At 39.9% G+C, this 26,732-nt stretch overlaps 1 protein-coding gene across 1 annotated transcript in view; it reads right to left on the reverse strand.

The window, feature by feature from the left end:
• The window catches only part of YEATS2 (YEATS domain containing 2), a 108,062-nt gene that overhangs the window by 17,348 nt on the left and 63,982 nt on the right, over positions 1–26,732 (reverse strand). Inside the window, exons 15-22 of the mRNA XM_068968241.1 lie at positions 25,924–26,106; positions 20,544–20,802; positions 16,894–17,055; positions 14,780–14,952; positions 13,853–14,011; positions 10,663–10,839; positions 6,588–6,771; positions 314–442 (exon numbers count right to left, since the gene is read on the reverse strand). Coding sequence (XP_068824342.1) covers positions 314–442; positions 6,588–6,771; positions 10,663–10,839; positions 13,853–14,011; positions 14,780–14,952; positions 16,894–17,055; positions 20,544–20,802; positions 25,924–26,106 — 1,426 coding nt within the window. The remainder of the gene's footprint in view (positions 1–313; positions 443–6,587; positions 6,772–10,662; positions 10,840–13,852; positions 14,012–14,779; positions 14,953–16,893; positions 17,056–20,543; positions 20,803–25,923; positions 26,107–26,732) is intronic.

The raw sequence follows: 26,732 nt of genomic DNA on the forward strand, positions 1-26,732 counted from the left end.
GGTAACTGAGCTGTTATTGTCAACCATAGAAATGCAGGCTTGGTCACTAACCTCATAAAGTAAAAACCCAATTGACCTGTACTCTCATAAATGTTTAAGATAAACTCCACTGCTCACCTTTAGAAATGAGCAGTTATTTAGAAGTCAATGGATCACTTGGGTTTTACTTTCAGTCCCAGAGCTGGTGCCAGGGAGTATGGCGACAGCTCAAGGGCAGGCTGTACAAGGCAGGAATGGCCACTGAAGGACGGACTACAGACCTTCCCACCAGACAGACTTAGGGACAACCACACCCAATAGGTGAAGGACTCACCTTTATTCACAGGCATCAGTATCGTCTGCACACCTCCAGATGTGTTTACACTGAGTGGTTTGAGCTGGCTGGGGATCGTCAGGACAGCCTGCTGGGGATTGGATTGACTGGAGTGAATCTTTAACAATCCTAAAATAAGTTGGAAGATAAGGCCAAGCTGAAGATCAGATGCTTCCTTAAAGTTCCTGCCCTCTTTAGCATTCACATTTGCTCACAGCAGGACGTTCTTAGGACATTTACTCTTTCGATAAAGAAAGAGCCAGAAGCATGAGGCAATGGATGAAGCAGGTTTCTCAATGAAACAATGATGCAACAATAATGATTTATTTTTACCCTGCTATCGTAAGTAATACAAAAATTTTTGAAAAAGTGGAAATAATAGAAAAAGCCACAGAGTCCTACTGCAGACAACCAGTATCATCATTTTGAGATAGTTTTCTCCATGTTAGTTTTCTATGACTATTTATTTGTTTTACATACAGCTGTGATACATGCAAACTGGATATAAAATTTTGTATTTTGATTTGGATAATTATCATTTTCCTACCTGAAAACCTTCTCTGGCTCTGGTCTGCCTAGAGTATGTTTCCAAAATTAGTCAAAGCACTTGGAGTCTATTTTAATCTGTTCCTAATTTATTTACATCTCCTTTACAACATCTCTACGTATCTAATGCTTCAATCTATGTACTCACCAGAACTTACAGTTTCCTGTCTCTGTGAAGCCTTTATTTTTCAAACCAGACAGTCTCCACTTATTTTAGAAAGGTTCATCCTCTCCTACTTTGCTTTAAAGCAATTTCCATACTCCCATTTCCATCATAAAACTATTCTAGGCATTCAGAGGGCCAGTAAAAGTGTAACAATAAGAGTACACAAGAAACAACAAAAATGCATGTTAGAATAACTTAAGAATACCACAGAGGCTAAAGATACTTTAAGGCACTGGAATGTAGTTGGATTAAGAAAAGGAATAATCTCAAATACTTTCAAGAACAAAGCCTTCAATAAACAAAATAATTCTTTGGAATCAGTGAATGTTAGATCGTCAAGCAGTAATTAGTTACTGAGATGTGCTCCCCCCACCCCCACCCCCCGCAAGAGTACAATTACCTGGTTTCTTCATATTTAAAAAATTTTTATTTCTATTTTAATACTACATGCTTATCAGTTGAAAAGTTACAAAGGGCTAAAAGGCATATAACTAAAAACAGCCATCCTTTGCTCCACCTCCCTGTCTTCATCCTGTTCACAGGTAGTATCCACTTTTAACCCTTTTGGTCTTTTAAAAGAATGTGTATATTGTAGGCCTTGATTCAATCTGATGTAACATTTTAATGCTACACAATGACTTACTATTAGGGTAGATAAGCTTTAGACCCTATCTTCCCTCTCCTCCAATAATGGCCTCTATTGATTCAAAGAATACCATGACACTATGATTCCATTTCATTTTCTGGAGTTAAAAATTTTCCTCCTTTTCATCCGCTTATTTAGTTCTCTATTTCAACAACATACCAAAGTCTTCCCATGTCCTTCAAAAACACTACAAACCTCCCCTTAAATACAGAGTTCTCCTCCATATGGTCAAACCTCTTAAATAATTTACACTTCCATTTTTAAAGTCAGAGCTATTCTTCCCAGGGTGCTCTGATCTGCTCCATCTAGACTGCTGGTTTCTAGGCCTGCGGCAGAGGTCTCAGCTGTGGAGCATACTTCATAGCTACCCTGGGAGTTCCCTTTGCCTTCCTTCTATTTTTGTCCTTTTTCCTGGTCTACATCTCTTAACACTGATGAAACATATATTTTAATTATGCTCCAAGACAGAATCACAGAAAATACATTTGAAAGGCTGCCTGTCAGAAAATATCTACCCTCATACTTAGTAAAGATTGGGCCAACTGCAGAACTGTAGACTACAAGAATTCCCCTCTAGAATTTTGAAAAGCAATATTCCAGCTTCCAGTACTGCTACTGACAAATCCAATGATAATGTAATTACTAAACTTTTCTGTTAACTTCTGGAACTCCTTTTAGTCTGATGTTGCCAGAGGTCCCTGATACATCAAAGTTTCTTTCTTAGTTTAGTGTCTACTTCTTGGTCTGTCCCCTGCTTTCACCCTGTGCACCATAGATTAATTTAAATGCCGTAGCCAAGGACTTATTAAAAGATACAGGCAGCTCATGTTACTCCTTAGCGGAAGACCCCTACAATGGCTTCTCTTGGAGTAAAAATCAATGTTTTTACAATGATTCACAAAGGCCCTATGTGATTTGGCCCCAACACTCTGACTTCACCTCCCAGTACTCTTTCCCTTGCTTACTCTGTTCCAGTCACAATGGGAAACTTGTTCAAAATAATCTGTAATGCACACAAAAAAATTAATTGATTGATAATAAAAGATTATACCTTAATTAAAAAAAAAGAATCCACATACACAAAATTAATGGATAGTAGAAAATAATGAGTCCTTTATGAAACTATTATATAGAGCTTCATCAGCAGTATCTCAGGAAACCTGAACTTAAAGCAAGGAGACTTAATTTACTGCATGTTAAAAATCAGAAAAAAAGAGAAGGCATTCATTTCTTACAATAGTAATTCCTTCCACTTCTATAATTTCTACTCCAGTGCTAATACACTACCTCTAAACATTCAGTTAGAAGAGAACAAGCAATCCTCATAAAAAAAAAAAATTGGTCAATCTTAACTGAGGGGTAGAAACCATGGGAAAATAAATGAGCCTTAATGTTGGTACTTAACCATCCAAAAAGCAAATGAAACATAGGGTCTTGATTTGGAATCATGAACGAAATTTATATGCAAAGTACATCGTGTGAAATGCTGGGCTGGATGAAGTTCAAGCTGGAATCAAGACTGCTGGGAGAACTATCAATAACCTCAGATATGCAGATGACACCATCCTAATGGCAGAAAGCGAAGAGGAACTAAAGAGCCTCTTGAAGGTGAAAGAGGACAATGAAAAAGCTGGCTTAAAACTCAACATTCAAAAAGCTAAGATCATGGCATCCAGTCCCATCACTTCACTGTAAATAGATGGGGAAAAAATGGAAATAGTGACAGACTTTATTTTCTTGGGCTCCAAAATCACTGTGGATGGTGACTGCAATTACGAAATTAAAAGACTTGCTCCTTGGAAGAAAAGCTATGACAAATCTAGACAGCATATTAAAAAGTAGAGACATCACTTTGCCAAAAAAGGTTCATATCGTCAAAGGTATGGTTTTTCCAGTAATCATGTATGGATGTGAGAGTTGGACCATAAAGAAGGCTCAATACCAAAGAATTAATGCTCTTGAACTGTGGTGCTGGAGAAGACTCCTGAGAGGCCCTTGGACTGCAAGGAGATCAAATCACGTCAATCCTAAAGGAAATCAATCCTGAATATTCATTGGAAGAAATGATGCTGAAGCTCCAACACTTTGGCCACCTGATGTGAAGGGCTGCTGACTCACTGGAAAAGACCCTGATGCTGGGAAAGACTGAAGGCAGGAGAAGACAACAGAGGATGGGATGGTTGGATAACATCACCAGTTCAGTGAACATGAGTTTGAGCAAAATCCAGGAGACAGTCAAGGACAGGGAAATCTGACATGCTGTAGTCCATGGGGTCACAAAGAGTTGGACCCAAGTGAGCAACTGAACAATGGAATCTAGTGATAATTATAGTAACAACATGGTCGGTTCTCCCTTGAGCTGGCCCGCTGTTCTAACAGCATCTCCCACTCTAATACTTTATTTCCCTCTCATTCTGTCTCATCTCTGGAAATTCTTTTCCAACATGTGCTAAGACCATGACATTTTTGGTGGACCGTGTAAGGAACCTGGGGTCTCTTCCCCCACTTATAAACTTTATTTCCCTCTCATTCTGTCTCATCTCTGGAAATTCTTTCTCAACATGTGCTTGGACCACGACATTTCTGGTGGCTCATATAGGGAACTTGGGGTCTCTTCCCCCACCTCCTCGCTTCTCCTTTCTCACAGGGACCCTCTGCCAACAGGCAAGTGCTGTGGAAGCAACTGAGGAACTCTGGCCAGGGCTACCCTCTGGTGTGTTCCAAAGGCCCCACTGCTCACTGCGCCCCAGTAGCTGCCACCCGAACGGGTAAGGGTCTCTCTTTTGTCTTCTTTACAACTGAGGCCTAGGTCACCAATATTGTGTAGGCACAGGTCAGGCACTTAAAAGCCATTAGGACACCTGCCACATGAAGACTCCCATGTGAGGATAAGGGGTACACGAAATGGATCAGGCCACAAGGGCAACTGCCCCAGCAAGACAAATTCTGTGTACCGTGTCAGGCACAAAGTGGCTGAAGCAAAAAAGACCACTGTCCCCAGGCCACCGCCTCCCTGAAAGGATTTAAGGCCGATTCCTCAGCCTTAAAAAAAAAAAGGAAAAATAAAAATACCCACATAAAAAAAATTTGGTCAATTTTAATTGGGACGTAGAAACCATGGGAAAAATAAACGAGAATTGCCACAATCTTTTTTTTGTTAGTTTTGAAAATACCCAAGAGTAGTTAAGATGATTTATTTGGACTGAAGAGCTCACAAGCCTGTGCTTTTATTTTAGCAAACTATATGCAGTAAAAGGGAAGAATATCCACAATCTTTATTCAAAGGGACTGGGGCATGTGGTGTTGTTTATTCGCTAAGTCGTGTCTGACACTTTAAGACACCATGAACTGCAGCATTCCAAGCTTCCCTGTTCTTCACTATATCCAAGGTTTGCTCAAACTCATGTCCACTGAGTCAGTGATGCCATCCACCAATCTCATGTTGACCCCTTCTCCTCCCACCCTCAATCTTTCCCAGCATCAGGGTCTTTTCCAATGAGTTGACTATACGTATGTGTATGTATTTATGTATGTTTCTCTGTAGGTACATGTGTGTCTATATATGATATATGTTATTGTTAAGTCACTAAGTAATGTCTGACTCTCTGCAACCCCATGGACTGTATGTAGCATGCCAAGCCCCTCTGTACTCCACTATCTCCCTGAGTTTGCTCAAATTCATGTCCATTGAGTTGGTGATGCTATCCATCTCATCCTCTGTTGCCCTCTTCTCCTTTCTGCCCTCAATCTTTCCTAGCATCAGGGTCTTTCCAGTGAGTCGGCAGTCCTTCACATCATGAGGCCGTATTAAGTCATTTAAATAGCCTGTCAAAGAAGGTCAGATTTTTCTCTAAAATAGTTATGGAGAAGCACAACAATAAGCAAACGTTTGGTTTTTACAGCTTTTTGAATTTCAGAATTGTAGATAAGGGAATGTGGACTAACAACGATGATACTAAAAATAACAATAGCAGCAATTATTTATATAATGATTACTACATGTAACACAGTACCCTAGGCATTTAAACTTCATGAGGTAAGCATTAGGCAATCCAGCTTCAGGATTTGTGCTCTAGTTTACCCAAAGAAGTAAAAGGCACACTTTTCTGGGGCCATTCAGTATGGGCATGGAGACAAGATACATTTCATCAAACCTCAGGCATGTCATTCTGACACAACTTAATACAGTAACTACTGTTAAAAATCATGTCTTGGACTCAAAATTTACATCTTTACATTTAAAAATTTTACATTTTATGTACTTTATGAAAGCAAAAAGAAATGTATGATGTTTTGCCATGAGGTCCTTTCAAAACTGATGAGAAATACCCAGAAGAGTTCCAGATGGCTGAAGTTTTACTATATCACTTAAAAATTCTTACTCAATCCATAAAAACATTTCAGACTTGAAAATTTATACCTACATTTTAAATAATACTTCATCTAGAAAGCAGCTATATGCAAAATGCTTCCAAGTTAATGGTTTTTAATAATTTATTATACAAAATTTTGGCAAGAGTCCCCTGGACTGCAAGGAGATCCAACCAGTCCATCCTAAAGGAGATCAGTCCTGGGTGTTCATTGGAAGGACTGATGCTGAAGCTGAAAGTCCAATACTTTGGCCACCTCATGTGAAGAGCTGACTCATTGGAAAAGACCCTGATGCTGGGAGGGATTGGGGGCAGGAGGAGAAGGAGACGACAGAGGATGAGGTGGATGGATGGCATCATCAACTCGATGCACATGACTCTGAGTGAACTCCGGGAGTTGGTGATGGACAGGGAGGCCTGGCGTGCTGTGATCCATGGGGTTGCAAAGAGTCGGACACGACTGAGCAACTGAACTGAACTGAAGACCTTCCAGAAATGTTCTAGACCAAAGAAAGGAAAGGGAAATAAAATGATGATACAACTGACCTGATACTGTGGCTTTTCCAGAGATGGGGTTTGGTGTGGACACCAGGGATGTGGCGCTGATGACAGAGGGGGCAGGAGCCTTGCAGGATCCCACAGCGGCCTGACTCATACACACTTGCTGCTGTCCAGAAGTTTTCATGACAGAACCCACAGTAGACGATGAACCAGGAGTTGTTCCTTCTGACTGCTAAACCACAGAACCAGAAATAATAAAAATTAAGAAGTAGTGTAACTTACAACAGTGACTGCCATGTAGCACACCCAAAATATTAGCTAGTAGCTGTTATTAACTACCTATTCAATGTCATGCCGTGTAAAATACTTGCTTCTTTAGTTTGGTGGTTCCTACCCCATCACTTTATGGGAAATAGATGGGGAAACAGTGGAAACAGTGGCAGACTTTATTTTTTTCAGCTCCAAAATCACTGCAGATGGTGATTGCAGCCATGAAATTATAAGACGCTTGCTCCTTGGAAGAAAAGTTATGACCAACCTAGATAGCATATTCAAAAGCAGAGACGCTACTTTGCCAACAGAGGTCCATCTAGTCAAGGCTATGGTTTTTCCATTGGTCATGTATGGATGTGAGAGTTGGACTGTGAAGAAAGCTGAGCGCCGAAGAATTGATGCTTTTGAACTGTGGTGTTGGAGAAGACTCTTCAGAGTCCCTTGGACTGCAAGGAGATCCAACTAGTCCATTCTGAAGGAGATCAGCCCTGGGATTTCTTTGGAGGAAATGATGCTAAAGCTGAAACCCTAGTACTTTGGCCACCTCATGCAAAGAGTTGACTCATTGGAAAAGACTCTGATGCTGGGAGGGATTGGGGGCAGGAGGAGAAGGGGACGACAGAGGATGAGATGGCTGGATGGCATCACGGACTCGATGGACTTGAGTCTGAGTGATCTCTGAGAGTTGGTGATGGACAGGGAGGCCTGGCGTGCTGTGATTCATGGGGTCGCAAAGAGTTGGACACGACTGAGAGACTGAACTGAAACTGAACTGATGTTTTCAGACTTCATGGGCCAGGACATTTTAAAAATTTAAAAATGAGGACGTATTATAGGATTACTATATTAAAAAATTCACCACCTATTATATCACTTTATAAAATAAGGTCCGTCTAGTCAAGGCTATGGTTTTCCCAGTAGTCATGTATGGATGTGAGGGTTGAACTATAAAGAAAGCTGAGTGCTGAAGAATTGAGGCTTTTGAACTGTGGTGATGGAGAAGACTTTTAAGAGTCCCTTGGACTGCAAGGAGATCCAACCAGTCAGTCCTAAAGGAAATCAATTCTGAATATTCATTGGAAAGACTGATGCTGAAGCTGAAACTCCAACACTTTGGCCACCTGATGCAAAGAATTGACTCATTGGAAAAGACCCTGGTGCTGGGAAGGATTGAAGGCGGGAGAAGGGGACAACAGAGGATGAGATGGTTGGATGGCATCACCGACTCAATGGACGTGAGTTTGAGTAAACTCCGGGAGTCTGTGATGGACAGGGAGGCCTGGTGTGCTGCAGTCCATGGGGTCACAAAGAGTCAGACACAACTGAGCGACTGAACTGACTGACTGATAAAACAGTATTTCAACTTATCACCCGCAATCGGACATAATATCAGAATGTGAAAATGGAATAGTATGACTTTATTAAAAACTCACTGAAATATTTTAAAGTTTGTCATATTATTCAACAAACATCTATACAAAGCAGTGTTAAATATCAGGGTCCCGAGATAAAAGCCTTCAAGGAGAGGGTTACCAGACAGTGATGAAGGCTGCAGCAGGCAAGGGTACAAGGCAGCATGACAAGTGAGAAGGTTACTCCTTCAGCCTAGGGATGGGAGGGAGAGCACTGGGAGCGTTAGGGATATCTTGAAGATAGGAAAAGGGGGAGATAAGAGGGTCTTCCCTGGCAGGAGAGAGCACGCAGAAAGTCAGAGGGGTAAGAAAGAACATATGTTCAAGGAACTGCAAAGTAGAGTCATATGAGTAGGCATGTGAGGTGAAGCAGTAGTTGCAAGGAGTGTGAAGCCTGGGAAGTGAGCACCTTGGGGTGTCAAGAGAATTCAAAAGGAAAACAGACTTTTCAACAAATGTTGCTGGCCAACTGGATACTTACAAACAGAAGAATAAAGTTTGGCCCCCTATCTCATACCGTATACAAAGACTAATTCAAAATGGAGAAAGGGGTAAATGTAAGGGCCCAAACTAGAAAACTCTTAGAAGAAAACAAAGGCTTATATTTTCTGACTTTGGATTAGGCAATGGTTTTTTACTAGCATAAACAAGCAATGAAAGAAAAACTGATAGGGGACTTCCCTGGTGGTGCAGTGGATAGGAATCCACCTGCCAATGCAGGGAACATGGGTTTGATCCCTGGTCCAGGAGGATTCTACATGCCACAAAGCAACTGAGCTGATGTCCCACAACTACTGAGCCTGCAAGCTGCACCTACTGAAGCCTGCATGCTCTGGAGTCACACACCACAACTAGTGAGCGTGTGCTCTGCAACAAGTGAAACCGCTGCAATGAGAAGCCCGCACACTGCAACAAAGAGTAGCCCCTGCTTGCCACAACTAGGGAGAGCCCATCCGCAGCAACCAACACCCAGTGCAAAGGATCTGCCTGTCAATGCAGGAGACATGGGTTCAATTCCTGATCCAGGAAGACGCGACATGCCACAAAACAACTAAACCTGTGAGCATGGCCGCAACTCCTGAGCCCATGCACTAGAGCCCAGGACCCACAGCTACTGAGCCCGTGTGCCCTAGAACCCGCACTCCGTAACAAGAGAGGCCACAATGATGAGAAGCCCATGCGCCGAAACTAGAGCAACCCCCTGCTCTCCACAAGAGAAAAGCCTGCTCAGCAAAGAAGACTCAGCACAGCCAAAAATAAATAATAAAAATTATTTTTTAAAAACTCTATTAAAAAGAAAACAGGTAAACAGGACTTCATCAAAGTTAGTTTTGTGATTCAAGAAAGTGAAAAGACAGATAAGAGAGGAGAAAATTTTTGCAAATCTGGTAAAAGACTTGTATCTAGAATATACAAAAATCTCCTACAACTCAATAAGAGAAAGAGAGTCAATAACCCAACCAAATAATGGGCAAAGGACCTGAATAGACATTTCTCCAAAGATAATATACAAATGGCCAGTAAGTATGTGAAAAGATGCACAATATCACTAGCCATCAGGGAAACGGAAATCAAAACCACAGTGAAATACCACTTCACACCCAACACAATCACTAAAACAAACAAACAAAAGCTCCAAACAAAAACAACAAGCATGGACAGAAACAATTATCAGCAAAGACTGGAAAAACTTTGAACCCTCATACATTGCTGGTGGGACTCTACAACAGTGCAGCTGCTTGGGAAACCAGTTTAGTAGTTCTTCAAAATGTTAAATGTAGTTACTATATCATCTAGCAATTCCTTCCTAAGTATAAAGACAAGATAAATGAAAACACAGGATTATATACAAGGGCTTCCCTCATGGCTCAGCTGGTAAAGACTCTGCCTGCAACATAAAACTTGTACACAAATGTTCATGGCACCATTAATCATTATAATCAAAAGGGGAAAACAGCCCAAATATCCATCAACTGATGAATGGAGAAACAAAATGTGGTATATCCATAACACTGAATATTATTTGGCTATAAAAAGGAATAAGTACTAACACATGTTATTAAATTTATGAACCTTGAAATTATGCTAAGCAAAAGAAGCCGGTCACAAGAAAGTAGATTAGAAGCTGCCTAAGACTTGGGAGAAGGAGGAAGAAAATCAGAGTGACTACTACTGGGTACTAAGGTTCTTTTTGGAGTAATAAAAACAAAAAGTTCTAGAATTAGATAGTAGTGATGGTTATACAACCTTGAGAATAAAAACCACTGAACTGTATGCTTCAAAATGGTGAATTTTGTGGTATGTGAATATTTGAATTTTTTTTAAAAGAACAATTAGTCATTAGTGTGCCTGATAACTAGCTTATGTTGTGTGTTTTTTTTTCTTTACTGATTTTATGCTTCATTATGATTTTCTACTATCCTGCTACTTCTCACCTGTTGTGCAGGCCCATTTGCTGAGAGGGCTACGGCTGGGGAAGTGGCAGTTGTGATAACCCCTCCTGCAACTCTCAGCATTGTGGTTCCAGGCTTTGAAAGCTGGGATGTGGCTGGTACAGACTTCAAGGTGCTATCAGATATTTTCATTAGAGATGCCTGTCCCCCTGGGGCTGCCTGCAGAGACAAAACAGGATGGAGTAATAACGTTACCCTGGTTAACAGGCACAATTCAATCTTTACCTACATATCCAGCCCCCCATAACATATCCCCAAATAAGCCTTGCTAATCAAAACTATATGAAGTATTTATTTGTGTACTTTCCAACAAGCTCTCAAGTTTATGACGTTTTAATATAAACGTTCCTTTATCCCTGAGGTAGACCAAGTAAATGAATGTATTTGCAAGTCACCGTTTGGCAGCTGTGCCTTCAAAAGTTGGAGACATTTGTTATTAAAAACCTGAGCCCAAAGTGCTCCTAAATGTAACACATAATGTTTAGACATGAAAATCTAATCAAGGGCTGGATTTAAATGGGTAATTTAATGGTGCTAGTATAGGCAGAGCATTTAGCATTTGAGACTCATTCAACAAATTACAGTTTTAGAGGTTTTGTCAGGGTTCAGCAAACTTTTCTATAAAAGGCATGAGTAAGCATTTTCAGTTTTGCAGGTTGGTTAAATTATTGCATGGAGTCATGACTAGAATCCAGAAGAAGTAGCCGTGACATTAATCTATATTGGGGTCTCATGCAAATTAAAACCACAATGAGATATCACTTCATACTCACAAAAATGGCTACAATTTAAAAGAATGATGATACTCTGTGTTGTGAGGATGTACAGTAACTAGAACTCTCCCACATTACTCATGGGAGAATCAAATGGTACAACTACTTTGATAATGACAGATATAAAACTATACATCAGTTTTTTATACTTACCCTATGACCTAGCTATTCTACTATACAAATGATCTGTATAAGAATGCTCATAACAGTATCATTCATAAGTCAAAACCTGGAAATAACCCAAGCATCCATCAACAGGAGAGTAGAGTCAAGCAACAAAACATTACTCAAGAATAAAAAATCAAAAATCAATGCACACATGGATAAATGTAAAAAACACTCTATTCAACAATAGAAGCTAAAAGTCTATAATTTTATTGATATGAAGCTCATGAACAGACAAAAGCTACTCAATGGTAACAGAAATAGAAAAATGGTAATATAAAAAAGTGGAATGAGAAATGAAGGTTATGTTTTAGAGTGATGGAAATGCTCTAAAGTGTGACTGGGATAGGCTTGAAAGAGCACAGACATCCATCCAACTCACTGAGCAGTACACTGTGATGTACGCATTATTCTATGCAAATTATACCTTAATAAAAAGCAACAGCAAAGGTCTTAGCTGTGGCAGAACAAAAAAAGAAAGTCACTGCATTGGGTGCAACATGAGCAGATTAGAAGAAATTAGCTAAGATTTTAAAGAACTGCTTAAAGAATTCTGGAGCCTGATATCTGTTTAATATAGCAAAGAGCATCTGATCAAAGGGAATTCACCTCTCAAGGAAACCAAATGCTGGTAATCTGAAAAGATCAACAAAACTGATAAACCTTCTAACTAGACTGATCAAGAAAAAAGAGAAGATATATAATTATCAAAGTCCAGAATGAAAAGGGGGACATCACTAAATAGCCTAGAGACATTAAAAGGATAATTAGGGAAAATCATGAACCAGTTTGTTCCAAGAAATTCAACTATTTAGATGTAATAAAGCGCTTCTCTAATGGCTCCGACGGTAAAGTATCTGCCTGCAATGCAGGAGACACAGGTTCAATCTCTGGGTTGGGAAGATCCCCTGGAGAAGGGAATGGCAACCCACTCCAGTATTTGTGCCTGGAGAATCCCATGGACAGAGAAGCCTGGCGGGCTACAGTCCACAGGGTCACAAAGAGTCGCACACAGCTGAGCGACTAATAAACACACACACACACACACACACACACAGATGTAATAAACCAATTCATTTAAGGATATAAACTACCAAATCTCCTTAAGACTAAATAACCTGAACAGTCATATGTGTTAAATAAATTGGAACTGTAGATTAACACCTTCCCAATTAGAAAAGCTCCAGGCCACTACAGTTTCACTGGTATATTCTGAATAGTTAAGAAATAATACCAAGTTGATATAAATTCTCTAAAAAGTGAAAAGGAAGAAGTTTCCAACTCATTTTATGAGGTCAGCACTACGCTGATACCAAAATCAGACAGAAATTGCACTGAAAATTACTGACCAATATTCCCTGGGAAAATTCTAGACAAAATGTTACCAAATCAAATTCAACAATACTATAAGAGAGTATTTGAAAATATCACAACCAAGTAGGTTTTATTCTAGGAATGCATGGTTGTTTTAACATTCGAAATATCGATGATTCACTTTATTAACAAATTAAAAAAAAAACCACATGATCCTCTCAATAGACAGAGAAAAAGCGTTTGACAAAAATCTGATGTGCTTTGAGAACTGCTGATCTACACACAGACATAAAAAGTGCGTTATTTGTTAAAAATGGCGTCACACTGTTTATACCTTCTACACTGTTTCATCTGTAAGTTTTTGAAATTTAGCTGTAGATTCTCCTACAGATGATTATGATACCCCTCGCCCAGTCAAAATTCCGTCATTACTCTTCCGCCTATACTAAAGTAGCTATAGAAACATATACCAAGCTTCCTATAGCATTTACTTACAATATGGATAGTGTGGCTGATATAACCTATACTATTCAGAATCTCTGATACAAAGTCCCTGCAGAGAAATTTTTAGAACAAAGGGTCAAGAAAATCTTTGTTTCTTCTAAGAAAATATCATGTGGTTATTTTTCTTCCTCTCACAAGTAGGAGAATTTTACAACTGATCATCTTATTTAACTTCGGCAAATTTTATCAAATATACAAGATATTACTGTTTGCATATCTAAATAACTCTCTAGTCTCATCTTCTCATTCTACTTATATTTCCCCAAATCTTGATATTTTATTCTTATTATTCTATACTATTTTATCCCTTATTCTCTTAGGTAACTATAATTTCTCTGTGGAAAGAAACAAGCTGTAATATTTAAACAAATGCCATAACTACCACATATTTGGTATGTGTGTGAGTGTGCATTTACCTGGGTAAACAAAGTGGTTTTTTGTCCAGAGATGACTTTTAATGTCTGCTGTCCTTGTGCAGAGGATGTGCTGACTCCCAGTGTTCCTTGGACCACTGACCCCGTAGTCAGCTGTTTCCCAGATGTCTGCGGTGATGGCTGGCCAACTAAAAATGTGCCCTAAGTTACAAACAAAGACCTGATCAGTAATTTGTGAAGTTCAAATGACTTTAAATCACAAGGTCCCATATTATAAGCAACAATGCTCCCTTCATTTCTGCTACTCACGAAAACAAACAGAATAGCTCTGATCTCAGTGTCACTACCAACAGCTATCCCTGCTTCTCAAACTTTGCACTTGAGTGACACAGCAGGCTGCTGGAAGCTCAAGTTTTACAATCTAGTCCTCACAGCTGGATTACTAAGAACACCTGGAACCAAAATTCTTTTCCCTTACTTGGAGAGGAGCCAAGAAAGAAAGAGGAGCCAAGAAAGAGGGGAAAGAAAGGATTAAGGGAAAGCAAGATGATAGAAAGCTGTCCCTAACCTTGAATCCAATGTTAATTCCAAACCATAACTTGGTACTATCTGGTTACTCCCGTCTAAGAGAAAATTTTCAACTACACACTGATACTATTCCAAACCCATGAGAGGCAACAGCATAGCAAACATCTCTCAGGAAGACCTGGGTTTAAACCCAAATGCTACCAACTAGCTCAGCAGAGAGATCCTGGATAAGTTACTTAAGTCCTTCTGAATCTCTACTTGATTTTCTCTCAAAACATAGATAGCAAGCCCCAAATAACACAAATTTGTAACATGGCTAAAATGTTATTAATAGTACTGACCCCCTGATTCCAGAGCTGTAAAGGTAAATCCACTACAATTAAAGGCAGTCATTATAAATAACTAGGTGATTTAGAAGGTACCAGTGACAGATGACCATACCTGAGGGGTTTGCTTGAGGATGTAGGATGTGTACGTCAGATGCTGGGATATCCCTCCAGGGCCAGCAGGGCTCTGGGTTCCACCGGTTCCGCCTGTTCCTCCACTGCTGCCACCGCCTCCCCCACCACTACTGCTGCCGCCACCGCTGCCGCCAGCTGAGCCAGACTGGAGGTCTGAAAATGCAACGAATGACAGCATAGTCATAAGAATACTAAGAGGAGCCGTAACAGAGAAAACAGATGAGCCCAGAGCAATGTTGTCACGAAGGCTGCATTCTTCCCCTTTCCTTCTTTCCTCCTTTTTTGGTGATACAGACTTCTGTGACAAGAGTGAGAATTTCCGGGTGCAGAAGATGGAAATATATTTACTTCTGACTGAATGGAGGTCAACTAGTTCAGCTCTGAGTACTGAAATGAAGAACTTCTCTTTGCAAGTGGGCTTAGCTGTGGGAGATTGAGTTGGATACATTTTCTAACCAAGTGTTTTTAATCAACACCTAATGTGCTCAGAGAAGAGCTCCCAAACTTTTTGGCATCTGATTCAATTTCAGTGAAACTGCTGGAATTTAGTATAATTTTACAGTACTCTCTCTTTTCCATCTCACCCTGCTCTGGAAAAAACTAAGACTTTCCTCATCTTTATAATGACTCCATTCTATTTTGCTTTTCAAATTCCACTTTAAAGCCTTTGTACCCCTTTTTACTTTATTTCTGGTGACATACAAAAACTAAACTCTAAGGAGCTCTCTGAATGGATTTTTGAAATGCTTGCATTGTCTTCTTCTTACATAGCTAAATTTTTGATACATCACTGCTTAGGTATGAGGAAAAAACACCAGGGTGAGAGAGTGGAGATCACTCATTACAGTCAGTAAACAAAATCGTTGACTAGCTTCTGAAACTCAGTCCCCCAAAACCAAATTTCCCTGCCAAGTTTATGATGAATCTCTCTATCCAAAACTTTATTCCCTTTCTTGTACCCTTTGACCTCAGTCCTGTGCTAACTGAACATTAATCAGCCAGAGTCAGAAGACTAAAACTGCCATTGTTAATAACATCATTCATGTACTAAAACTGTTGTTGCAAATAACATCACTGAAGTAAAAACTGTTTCTCCAGGGCAAGATGAGCGAACAGACCCCTGAGCCCTGGACCACCTGGCCAGAGAAACAGAAACCAGAGACATGCTGACTCCCAAAACTATGACTAAGAAATGTTACGAGATGATGATTAACCCTGGCTTCTCTGTTCTTCCCCTTTAAAAACCCCAAACTCAAAGACCAAGCTGGAGTGGACCTGAGACTTGTTTCCCACTTGCTTGGTTGGTGCCCTGCAATAAACCCTTGCTCTGCTGCAAACTCCTCCTGTCAGAAAATGCCTTTCTGTACCATGGGCACACAAGCCCTTGCCTGGTTACAATTACACACTGCATTTTGGCAAGTGGCTAATTTCTAACGAACCTAACTGCTGTACCAATTATACTTCTGACTCAGACAGAAGTAATTCCTCTTACCCTTTCAACACCACCCAAACTGTTTTTTACTATATGTCAAAGCAAAAGTTTATAAACCATTTATATAAGTATAAACCATCTAATTTCTTTGGGGCTTTACATCTTATACACTAAAGTTGAGCCTGTATTTCTCTGGCCATTTCCCAAACTAGCAAATTTAAGATGCATATCTAAATAATGGCAAGCAGAGACACTTGATTCCAATCCTATTCCCATCCCCTTCAAGATAAAAACAGGTGTTCAGCAATCTTCTCAGGTGTTACCAGTTTTTAGATACCTGACAGAAAGAACTCTTATTTTCAGCTTAGCCTTCTCCCCAGAATAGCTTCAACATCCTCACCTCTTCAGTGTATTTGTTCCTGATCCCAGACTCTTCAGTAGATAAATCCAAGAAAACAGTGTCACCTCCTAAGACTATGATTATTTTAAAAATCCATTGCTAGTTAAAATATTTGTATGGTTTAAATCCATGTGGGCAAATGCCACCATGTTATCACAAAGCTAACAAAATGCTTTCTGAAAGAGGTAAGAACTGCCCCTCTGGTGGATGAGGTGAACATACTCAAAGACCCAAGAACCAAATGATTTAACAATGGACTTACTAGCATTGTTGGTAGCTCGCAGGATGGCTCCCTGAGGGATCAGCAGCAGTTTTCCTTTGCCCGAAGGGTTCTTACTGTTTGTTGTAAGGTAGAGTTTAGTGCCAGGAGGCAAGTTTGCCAAGTTGGCCAAATTAGTAGCTGGAAGCTGCAATGTTGCCATCACTAAAATGGTGAAGGAAATAAAGGGGAAAAAAAGAAAGAGGAAAAACAGTAAGTTAAGTTGGAACTGAAGGCAATGCTAGTTCTGAAATTGAAGCTAGAGAATGCTAGTTCTAAAATAAAATACTTATTCAAAAACATTAATAAACATGGTGGGAATGTAAACTGATACAGCCACTACGGAAGACAGTTTGGAGATTCCTTAAAAAACTAGGAATAAATCTACCATATGACCGAGCCGTACCACTTCTAGGCATGTATCCTGAGGAAACGAAAATTGAAAAAGGCACGTGTACCCCAATGTTCACTGCAGTACTATTTACAAAGCTGGGACATGGAAGCAACCTAGATGTCCATCAACAGACGAATGGATGAAGCAGCTGTGGTACATTTATACAACAGAATACTACTCAGCCATAAAAAGGAATGCATTTGAGTCAGTTCTAATGAGGTGGATGAACCTAGAAGTCAGTCAGAAAGAGAAAAAATATCATATACAAACACATATATGTAGAATCTAGAAGGATGGTACTGATGAACCTATGTGCAGGGCAGCAACGGAGATGCAGACATAGAGAACAGACTTGTTGACATGGGCGAGGCTGAGGAATGAGAGGGCAGCAAGCATGCAGAGAGAGCATGGAAGCAGCTACACTACAATATGTAGAACAGACAGCCAATGGAAATTTGCTCTATGACTCAGGGAACTCAAACCGGGCTCTGTAAAAACCTAGAGGGGTGGGAAAGGGTGGGAGGTGAGAGGGAAGTTCAAGAGGGAGGAACACATATACACTGAATGGCTAATTCATGTTGCTATACGGCAGAAGCCAAACCAATACTGTAAAGCAATTGTCCTTCAATTAAAAACAAAACAAAACTCTACAGTTTGCTTCCTAGATACACAATGCTTTAAAGGCTGATATTCTTAATTATCTTGCTAATTAAAAAATTTACATATTAGAAGAATCTGCTATAAACTATAAAGAAGTTTATATCTGTATATAAATAGAGTGACCATATATCCTGGTTTGCCCAAAGCAGTTACAATTTATACCCATGTCCCAACTATAATTTGGGCTTCCAAGGTGGCGCTAGTGGTAAAGAACCCATCTGCCAATGCAGGAGATATAAGAGATTTGGGTTCAGTCCCTGGGTCAGAAGATCCCCTGAAGGAAGGCCTGGCAACCAACTCCAGTATTCTTGCCTGGAGAATCCCACGGACAAAGGAGCCTGGCAGGCTATGGTCCACAGGGTCACAAAGAGTTGGACACAACTCAAGCAACTTAGTACACAGCACCCACTATAAATATTAATAGTGACTCAACTCTCAAAAGCACTATGGTTTAGACAATTAATGAAATAATCACATTTCAAATGTGAAATAACATTTCCTTCCCATTTGTTTAAAGCCCCTTTATGGTCAAGTTCTAGTAACGATGAATTTACTGATTTGAAACAAGACTTCTAGTCTCCCTCAATCCTAAGAACTAAAAAACGCTACAGTCAACTACTGACACATATACTATGAAATTATAATTCATCTTTTAAAAGTCTCACCTATGTCAAATAGCTTTCACTTACCACTTAGAATTTCCTTCTCAGTGCACATGGCTGTAAAACCTCTGAACATGAAAACTTTCTGCAGTTACTTTGCATTAGAATCTCCACCAAACAAACCCGAGAGAACCACCTGAGCAGCGTCAGGGCAAGGACGCTCACTCCTCCTCCTGCCTGCGAGAGTATTCTCATTACCACTTCACTGTGCAAAGCTTTGGGAGGCAGAACCCTGGAAGCTGCCCCAAATAACCAGGAACTGATACTGAACTGAGGGCCATCTCTCCATTATGACCAGAACTAATCTCATCTTAAATCACTGTGCAAAGCAACAGTGGCTTTTAAACCAAATCTTAGCAACGTCAGAACCGCAAACCTCTCTACCACGCACACCCAGAGCCCGTCCCCACGGGGCTCAAGGTCCCTGATCTGAACTCATCCCCTCATCCTTTCTTCCTTCACTTTCTTACTAGGCACCCAAACCCAGGAATTCATGCTGTGATCCTTACACCTTCTAGAACCTTAGTCTCCCTGAACATTATTCTTTTTGTGGTAATTAAAACTGTCAGTCCTCTGAAGATAAGACATCCTTAGGAATCCCCTAGCTATTTTCTGTTTTACCTCAATATCCAAGGTGTAGGGCCAGGAGGGAGAAAGCAATGGCACCCCACTCCAGTACTCTTGCCTGGAAAATCCCATGGATGGAGGACCCTGGTAGGCTGTAGTCCATGGGGTCGCTAAGAGTCAGGCACGACTGAGCGACTTCACTTTCACTTTTCACTTTCATGCATTGGAGAAGGAAATGGCAACCCACTCCAGTGTTCTTGCCTGAAGAATCCCAGAGACGGGGGAGCCTGGTGGGCTGCCGTTTATGGGGTCGCACAGAGTTGGACACGACTGAAGTGGCTTAGCAGCAGGAGAGGAACATTTCTGCTCTGCAGTATGGCTTTTAAACCATTATCACCGCTCACTCCAGGGGAGGAGAAAGAGCCCTGCCTCCTTTGAGGCTTCTACTGAGCTATATCTCTCTCTCTTTTCTGCTCTCGTTTCCTGAACTCTCAAGTTACTTCCTTCCCCTCATTTGCTGAAGGCAGACTCCTGACTCAAAACTACTGTGCTCTATGCTAAAGATAATCATTCTCAGTGACATCACTGTAGAAGACTTATTTATTCTCTGCCTTCTCGGGTGCTATATCTTCCAAAGATCACTTCTCTGGTCCATCTCGAACATTCATTTTTCTTTTTAAATTTATTCATTTTTAACTGAAGGATAATTGCTTCATAGTATTGTGCCGGCTTCTACCAAACATCAACATGAATTAGCCATAGGTCAAACACTAATTTTTAATGCCACAAATGAACTCTGTCATCAGCAATAATCCGTCACCTCTGAAATCTTCATTTTGGACATTCACTACCCTTCTATCCTCCCAACTCACAGCAACCACTCTTTAGCCTCATCAAAAATTAGTACATATCAAATGCCTTAAGTATATTTCTTCCTGACCTCACAGAAATAACACATCAAGGACTAAAACATTCAGAGTGTTTCAACTTTTATTTAGTAGAGAATGCCTTAGTCAAGTATCGCCAAATGCTGCTGGTAAATGAACATACCAAGATCTTATATCTGAAATAGAACCCAAAGCGGAAATGAGGACAAATGAGTATTCTTCAGACTTGAAAGCAGTATCAAGAAATATACTCTATTTCAACTGCTCTTTATCTCCCTCTCACACACACATACCTTAAAGCAGAAGCATTATAGATCTCTATGTAAAATGTTACATGAAAAAGATTAACATGTCTTTATAAAACTCCTTACAACTTCAACCTACTAAGTTATCCTAGAGAGAACCAAATAGCAAATAAAATCACTAGCACAGAGGATTTTGGAAGGGGCTGTTGCAGAAAGGGACCTCAATTAATATCAGTACCTGAACCTTGGGATCCACTCTTCTGAGGGCCAGCAGCAGTGACCTGAGCCTTGGTTAAGGTCTGCACCGGCTGAGCGACAATGGTTCCTCCACCTCCACTCACAATTGCCTTGGCAACTCCTTGGGTCACAACTTGCTTTGGACCAACTGCTTTGGCGACAGATGAGCTAGCCTTGGCTACAAGGATCTGACCACCACTGATTGCCACCGCCTGCTTCACTGTTGAAGGCAGAGTAGACCCAACTGGCACCCCAACAACCTGTTCAAAACAGAGAAAAATCCAGCAGTGCTTCTTCTCATAGTCCTTCAAGGTTTTAAAACAGTACAGTCACTCTGTTTCAGCAAAGAACAAAGGAAACTCCTAGACACAACACATATACTGTCTAATTCAGTTGTCTAGGAATGCTATCTATGATGTGAACAGTAGTATTTCTCACAATCTGGATGTTATTACAATAAAGTGTTACAGCTTTTGTCCTAACCCCAGCTACTATCTGTAACTTACTTTAATTATAAAAAGTAGTATATGTTAAAAAAAATACTTAGGACAAACAGAAATAAAAAGGAAAAAATAAAACTCTACTCACCTTGAAATAATCTCCTAATTATTTACTTCTGATTCTTTTTAATGTACATTTTGAAAACAAAGATTAGGATATATATAGTTTTATAATTTTAAAATTTAACATAATGTTACAGGGATTTCTAATGCTATTGTTTTTCAAAAACATTTTTAGGTGACCAAAAAATAATGTATTAGAATAGATATATCATAATCTAAGTAAATATTTCACTGCTGTGTCACTATTTAGGTAACTTAAACTTAACATTACGAAAACTGCAATAAACATTCTCATATATAAACTATAAATTCCACTATATACTTTTAAATATCACCTCTTCATTAATTCCTTCTGTGCTTTCTCTGTCTGAAGCAATTATTTCTTCATCATTAGAACATCTAGCAATTAGTGTCCTTCATTATACGGTATAACATGTGACACCTCTTCCAACTGATTTTTAAGAAAAGTTATCTTTTTCTATACCCTCTAATCTTTTCTTTCCTTAAAGGTAGACATTCAGTTAAAAAAGAAAAAATGTAAGCTAGAAAAACATTTAAATCAATTTTTTTAAAAAAGGTTCCAACACCAAACAATGAAAATTAGAAATACATTGTCCTGAAAAGACTATAAACTCTTTCAAGTAAGAAAATACTTTGGAGCTCTTTTAAAGCAAGGTCAATAGTAGGATTTTCAATTAGAAGGAACAACTTAATTAATGGAAAACTGGGGCAGTGTTTTCCACTCCCCAATTATTTATTTTATAAAGAACTCACCAGAAACTAGATAAAAAGACTTCTATAAGGTTATAAGAACAGCAAAAGATCTAACTTCTAAAAACAAAAAAGATAAAGAAGAAAGTGCTTTTCAACCATCAGACTGGAGGGGAAAGTTTTAAACCCTGATGATACCAAGAACTAGCTAGAGGATATGGGGAGACAGGAACTTTTGTTCACTGCTGGTAGAAAGATAAATTTGTCCAGCCACTCCAGAGGGTACTGGGATAGCTACTAAAACTGAAAATTCACCCTATTAAAGCAGTTCTCCTTTTAGGAATATATCCCAGCTGAACCCCAATATCTATTCTCTGCTTCTCTCTCACAGTAGTAGAACCTCCAATTTCCAGGCACGGTCATGGCCACACAGAATGCTATTTTCCAGCTCTTTCACACCCAGGTGTGACATCTCCTTTCTGGCTAAAGGGATAGGAACAGAAGTGGTGTGTGCGACTCTTCAGTTCTGCTCTCCCTAAAACCCCTTCCCCCTCCCTCTTCCTGCTGACCAGAAACGTGACTTGGTGGCATGAGGGGAAGGGGCCACAGGATGAAAACCAAATGCTGAAAATGACAGAAAGACATGATGGAGTCTACATTCTTGAGGACTGTGGGACCAGCACACCAGAACTGCCTACTGGTCTTTTATGTGTGAGAGAAATAAGCTTATTTAAGCTTCTGGTTTGGGAATTTCTGTTCTAGTAGTTGAACTTTTTTCCTAAGACGTCTGTCTTTATATTTCCAAAATATATCACACTTAATAATCCACTAAGCTAAATTACATATATTTCATGTTCCTAAATTAACAAAGAAAACACAGATCTAAAAGGAAAATAATATATGCAAATGATACCACTTACATGTGGAATATAAAAAATACAACTAGTGAATATAACAAAAAAGAAGTAGACTCAAAAAAGTAGAATGAACTAGCGGTTACCAGTGGGGAAATGGAAGGAAGGAAGGCCAGTACAGGGACAGAGGATTAAGACGTACAAACTATTAGGTATAAAATAAGCTACAAGGGTATACTGTACAACACAGGGAATACAGTCAATATTTTATAAGTATAAATAGACTATAACATTTAAAAATTGTTAATCACTACACTGAACACAGGTAACATATAGTACTGTACACAAACTATATTTCAATGTAAAAAAAAAAGGAAAATAATACATACATGCACTTATTTTTTCTCCCCAATCCCATGCATCTGGCTTGCTTTTCTCTTGTTGTGCCCGCCTCTATCCTCACACTCAACTGCTTCAAAATGTCCAGAATATGATGTACCTAATCTCTCCAAAAGCCAAATAAAACATCACCATGTTGGCCACAGGAGGGCAGTTGTTATTAGCAGAGCCTGTACATTAAGAACAAACCACTCACAAGATGAACTTCCCTTTCTTTATTCTCATACACTGAGAATGAGGAAGCCTGGCATTCTACTGGGGAAAGCCCTATGCAGGGTTTACGTCTATGACACCACAGCTAAGTCTCTTACGTAGGACACTGTAACCCCAAACTAGCTTAAAAAAAGAAAAACAACAACAACCACCACAACATTTGGGCCTAGGGCCTGAAATCACTTACCAAATGTTCTCTTCTTCCCCTCCCACAACACTTGTCTCTGCTTTCCATGTTTCCTTCTATCAACAGTTTCACAAAGCAGTTTCACTTTTGTTCTGTACTGTTATAAACACTTAACTCTGATTCATGCTTTGATTCGGTGTTTTTATTCCTGCCCTCCCTGTGCACTGTATAGACCTCTGCAAGTCAGAAACTAGCAACCTGAAGCTGAGGATTCATATATGTGACTTTCCCTCCAGACACTGAAAAATATAGCCACTTACGATTCGGTGCTCAATGATAGCAACTATTCCATGGTACTCACACACTGATATCTCACATAACATTATATGCCATCACTGATTTAGCACCTGCTCTGTGTTAGGTACTCGATATACAATGATCTCTAATTCTCCTACAGCGCTGAAAGGCAAAGAAAGGGCAATGTTCCCTTTTATTAGGTGAAAAAACAAGGTTCAGAGAGATGAATCTGCCCAGTTCACACAGGTAATAAGTGGCTGAGATCTAAGTGTGTAACAATCTCTAATTACAAAGCTCATGCTGTTTTAACTAAACCACACTGCTTCCTTCTCACGTGAACCACCAATTCCTTAGCTGTCTCTTTCATGTCAAAAGCAGCACCTCAATCCCTATGAAAAAACTAAGCTGTTGCCAAAGCTGTGTGGAAGTTAAGAGTACTATTCTGTTCACCCTTCTGTTTTCTGGCTTGCTTTCTCTCACTGCACCTCAGCAATAAGAGGGACAGCCTGTATGTGCACACAGCTCCTTATCTTGAGTCTAAAGCAGATACTAAATTTCTGGAATAGATGTCTTTTCTCACGTTCTGCTGCTTCTCTGCAATTTTTTCACACTTCCGTGGCTTTTCTTATCAGGTGCCTTTACATTTTATTCAAGGCATGGTTTTATTCTAGCACAAACCCATCATCCACTTTCTCTTGGTCCTACCTTGCCATTAGGTAGGTGGGAATGTGACAAGAAAGCCAATATTACTGGGTGAACAGATTTGCAAAATGCAAAAGTAACAAAAAGTGGAAACTTCTCAGAGTTTCTGAGGACAAAGTGCAATGTTATAATGATTCAAAACCCAAATCAGAAATACCATGTATTTCTAGGTGAACCAAAATAGATTTTAAACAACATATAGGACATGTCTACATGTCTGAGTACGAAGACCAGATGACAGTAACTGATTCACAAAAGGAATCTGGACAAAATGCTTATCTCTGAGGCCAAAACAATGGAAGAAGCATCAGGAAGTAGCTGGGGGTTGCCTGTTTTAGTGATTCTGCCTATGGAAACCCCCAAATCAGATTTGATGCTGTAGCTCTATGGTTCCTAAATTTGCCTGATCATATGAGTCAACAGGAGAGCTTGTTAAAAATCCAAACTCCCAGGGCCCCAGAGAAGTTCTGATCAGTAAGTCTGAGATGGGGGCCTCAGTATCTATACATTCTTAATCATCAGTTGAGTCTTATAAGCAGGTAAGTCTAGCAAAGTAGTTAATGAATTCTTACAGATTTTAGAACCAACTATAACACTATGAATTTTTAACTCAATCTACATGCAGCTATCTAGACTAACCAAAATATCTAAAACCTTTTTCTATTTTAAAGTTGAAAAGCAAGCACTTCACATAATTGTAACAGCTTTAGGATATATCTGCCCTAAATTAAGTGAAATAATTTTAACTCTGGATGTTCTAAAAGCATGCTGAATGGCCCCAAATTTTAACAGGTCCAGAATGGGGAGTTTTGGAGTCACTAGACCTGGGTTCTAATTCTCTGTCACTTATTATAATAGCTGTATGCTCTTAAGGGAGTTGCTTAACCTCTCAGAGCCACAACTTCCTCATTTGTAGAACAGTGGTCAAAATAACCACCTTGCAAGGTTGTCTGAGGATTAAGACAATACATGAATAACAGCAGGATAAACTCTGACAGTCCTAAGCACCACGGATACAGGGAAACATGTATCTCTGCTTTACAATTCTCCCAAAATGTAAATTCCCCAAACCTCCAGATAACAAAGAAAATAAACTCTCTAAGGAGCCAGGAATCACTCAACAGATCACACAGCCAGGACATCAGAGGTACAAACTATAGCACTCTTCTGTCAGAAATAAACAAGTAAACAGTAAACCTCGATCCTTTCCATTACCCACTTTAGACCTGAATTAAGTAGACAGTTGTGTCCAAGACGTCAAGTGCCTTTACTGCCAGAGAAATAACACAGTGTCCCTTCACCTCTTGGACTGTCCCCGGCCCCTCTACAAAATATGTTCCTGCTCTTGTCAACGACTATGGCAAGAACAGGTAGATTTAACATAGACTTTAGTCCATAAGCTTTCCCAGGATCATCAATGATGCTCTCACCCTGAATCCTTGCACCACTTGGCCATGACTCAGGCAAACAATGTTCACTGACAGGTTGACTTCTCCACCCTTACCCAACACAAACCTTGGAGGGCTGAATCTTTGGTGACTGGGCCGTCCCTTCTCCAGTAGTTAGAACCTGTTTTTGAGGGGACACAGCTATCATGTGACCCCCTTTCACAGTCACATACTGAGGGAGTGGTGACTGGCTGGCAGCTCCTGTTGTGGGTACATGAGAGGCTTCACCAGGTTCTTGTTTGATGATTACCTTGCAACAAACATGATAATGATACTGAATAAACAGTCCATGAACAATGCTACTAATATTTGAATTTATTCTGTCTGCAGGAGTTAAGCCTGGTCTGTAAAAAATGACTCCGCTAGATGGGTAAAAATACTGCTTAAATATAGCCTTAAATCAGCATGCATGCATGCTCAGTTGTATCCAACTCTTTGCAACCCCAAGGATGGTAGCCCACCAGGCTTCTCTGTCCATGGGATTTCCCAGGCAAGAATACTGGAGTGGGTTGTCATTTCCTTCTCCAGAGGATCTCCCTGACCCAGAGACTGAAGCCACATCTCCTGTGGCTCCTGCACTGGCAGGTATTCTTTTACCACTGAGCCACCTGGGAAGCCTAATACACCCCATAAGAGCTATTAAAGGGACCAAAAGTAGGGTGTGGACTTGATCCAGTGTATTGCAAACCAATCTGGTCATTTGTTTTAGGCACTGGTGGCAAAATGGCACTAGAGAGAAATGCACTGTTGATGCTCGCTGAAGTTCCCATCTTTCTGAACTCCAGGGGAAGCCCTGTCAACAACACTAAACAAATGGAAGCACGTCTAGGATCCAGTCTTACAGATGAAACACACTAAAAAAAGTTTTATGTTGTG

Source organism: Capricornis sumatraensis, chromosome 1 (assembly GCF_032405125.1).
Source record: "Capricornis sumatraensis isolate serow.1 chromosome 1, serow.2, whole genome shotgun sequence".
NCBI classification, from domain to species: Eukaryota; Metazoa; Chordata; class Mammalia; order Artiodactyla; family Bovidae; genus Capricornis; species Capricornis sumatraensis.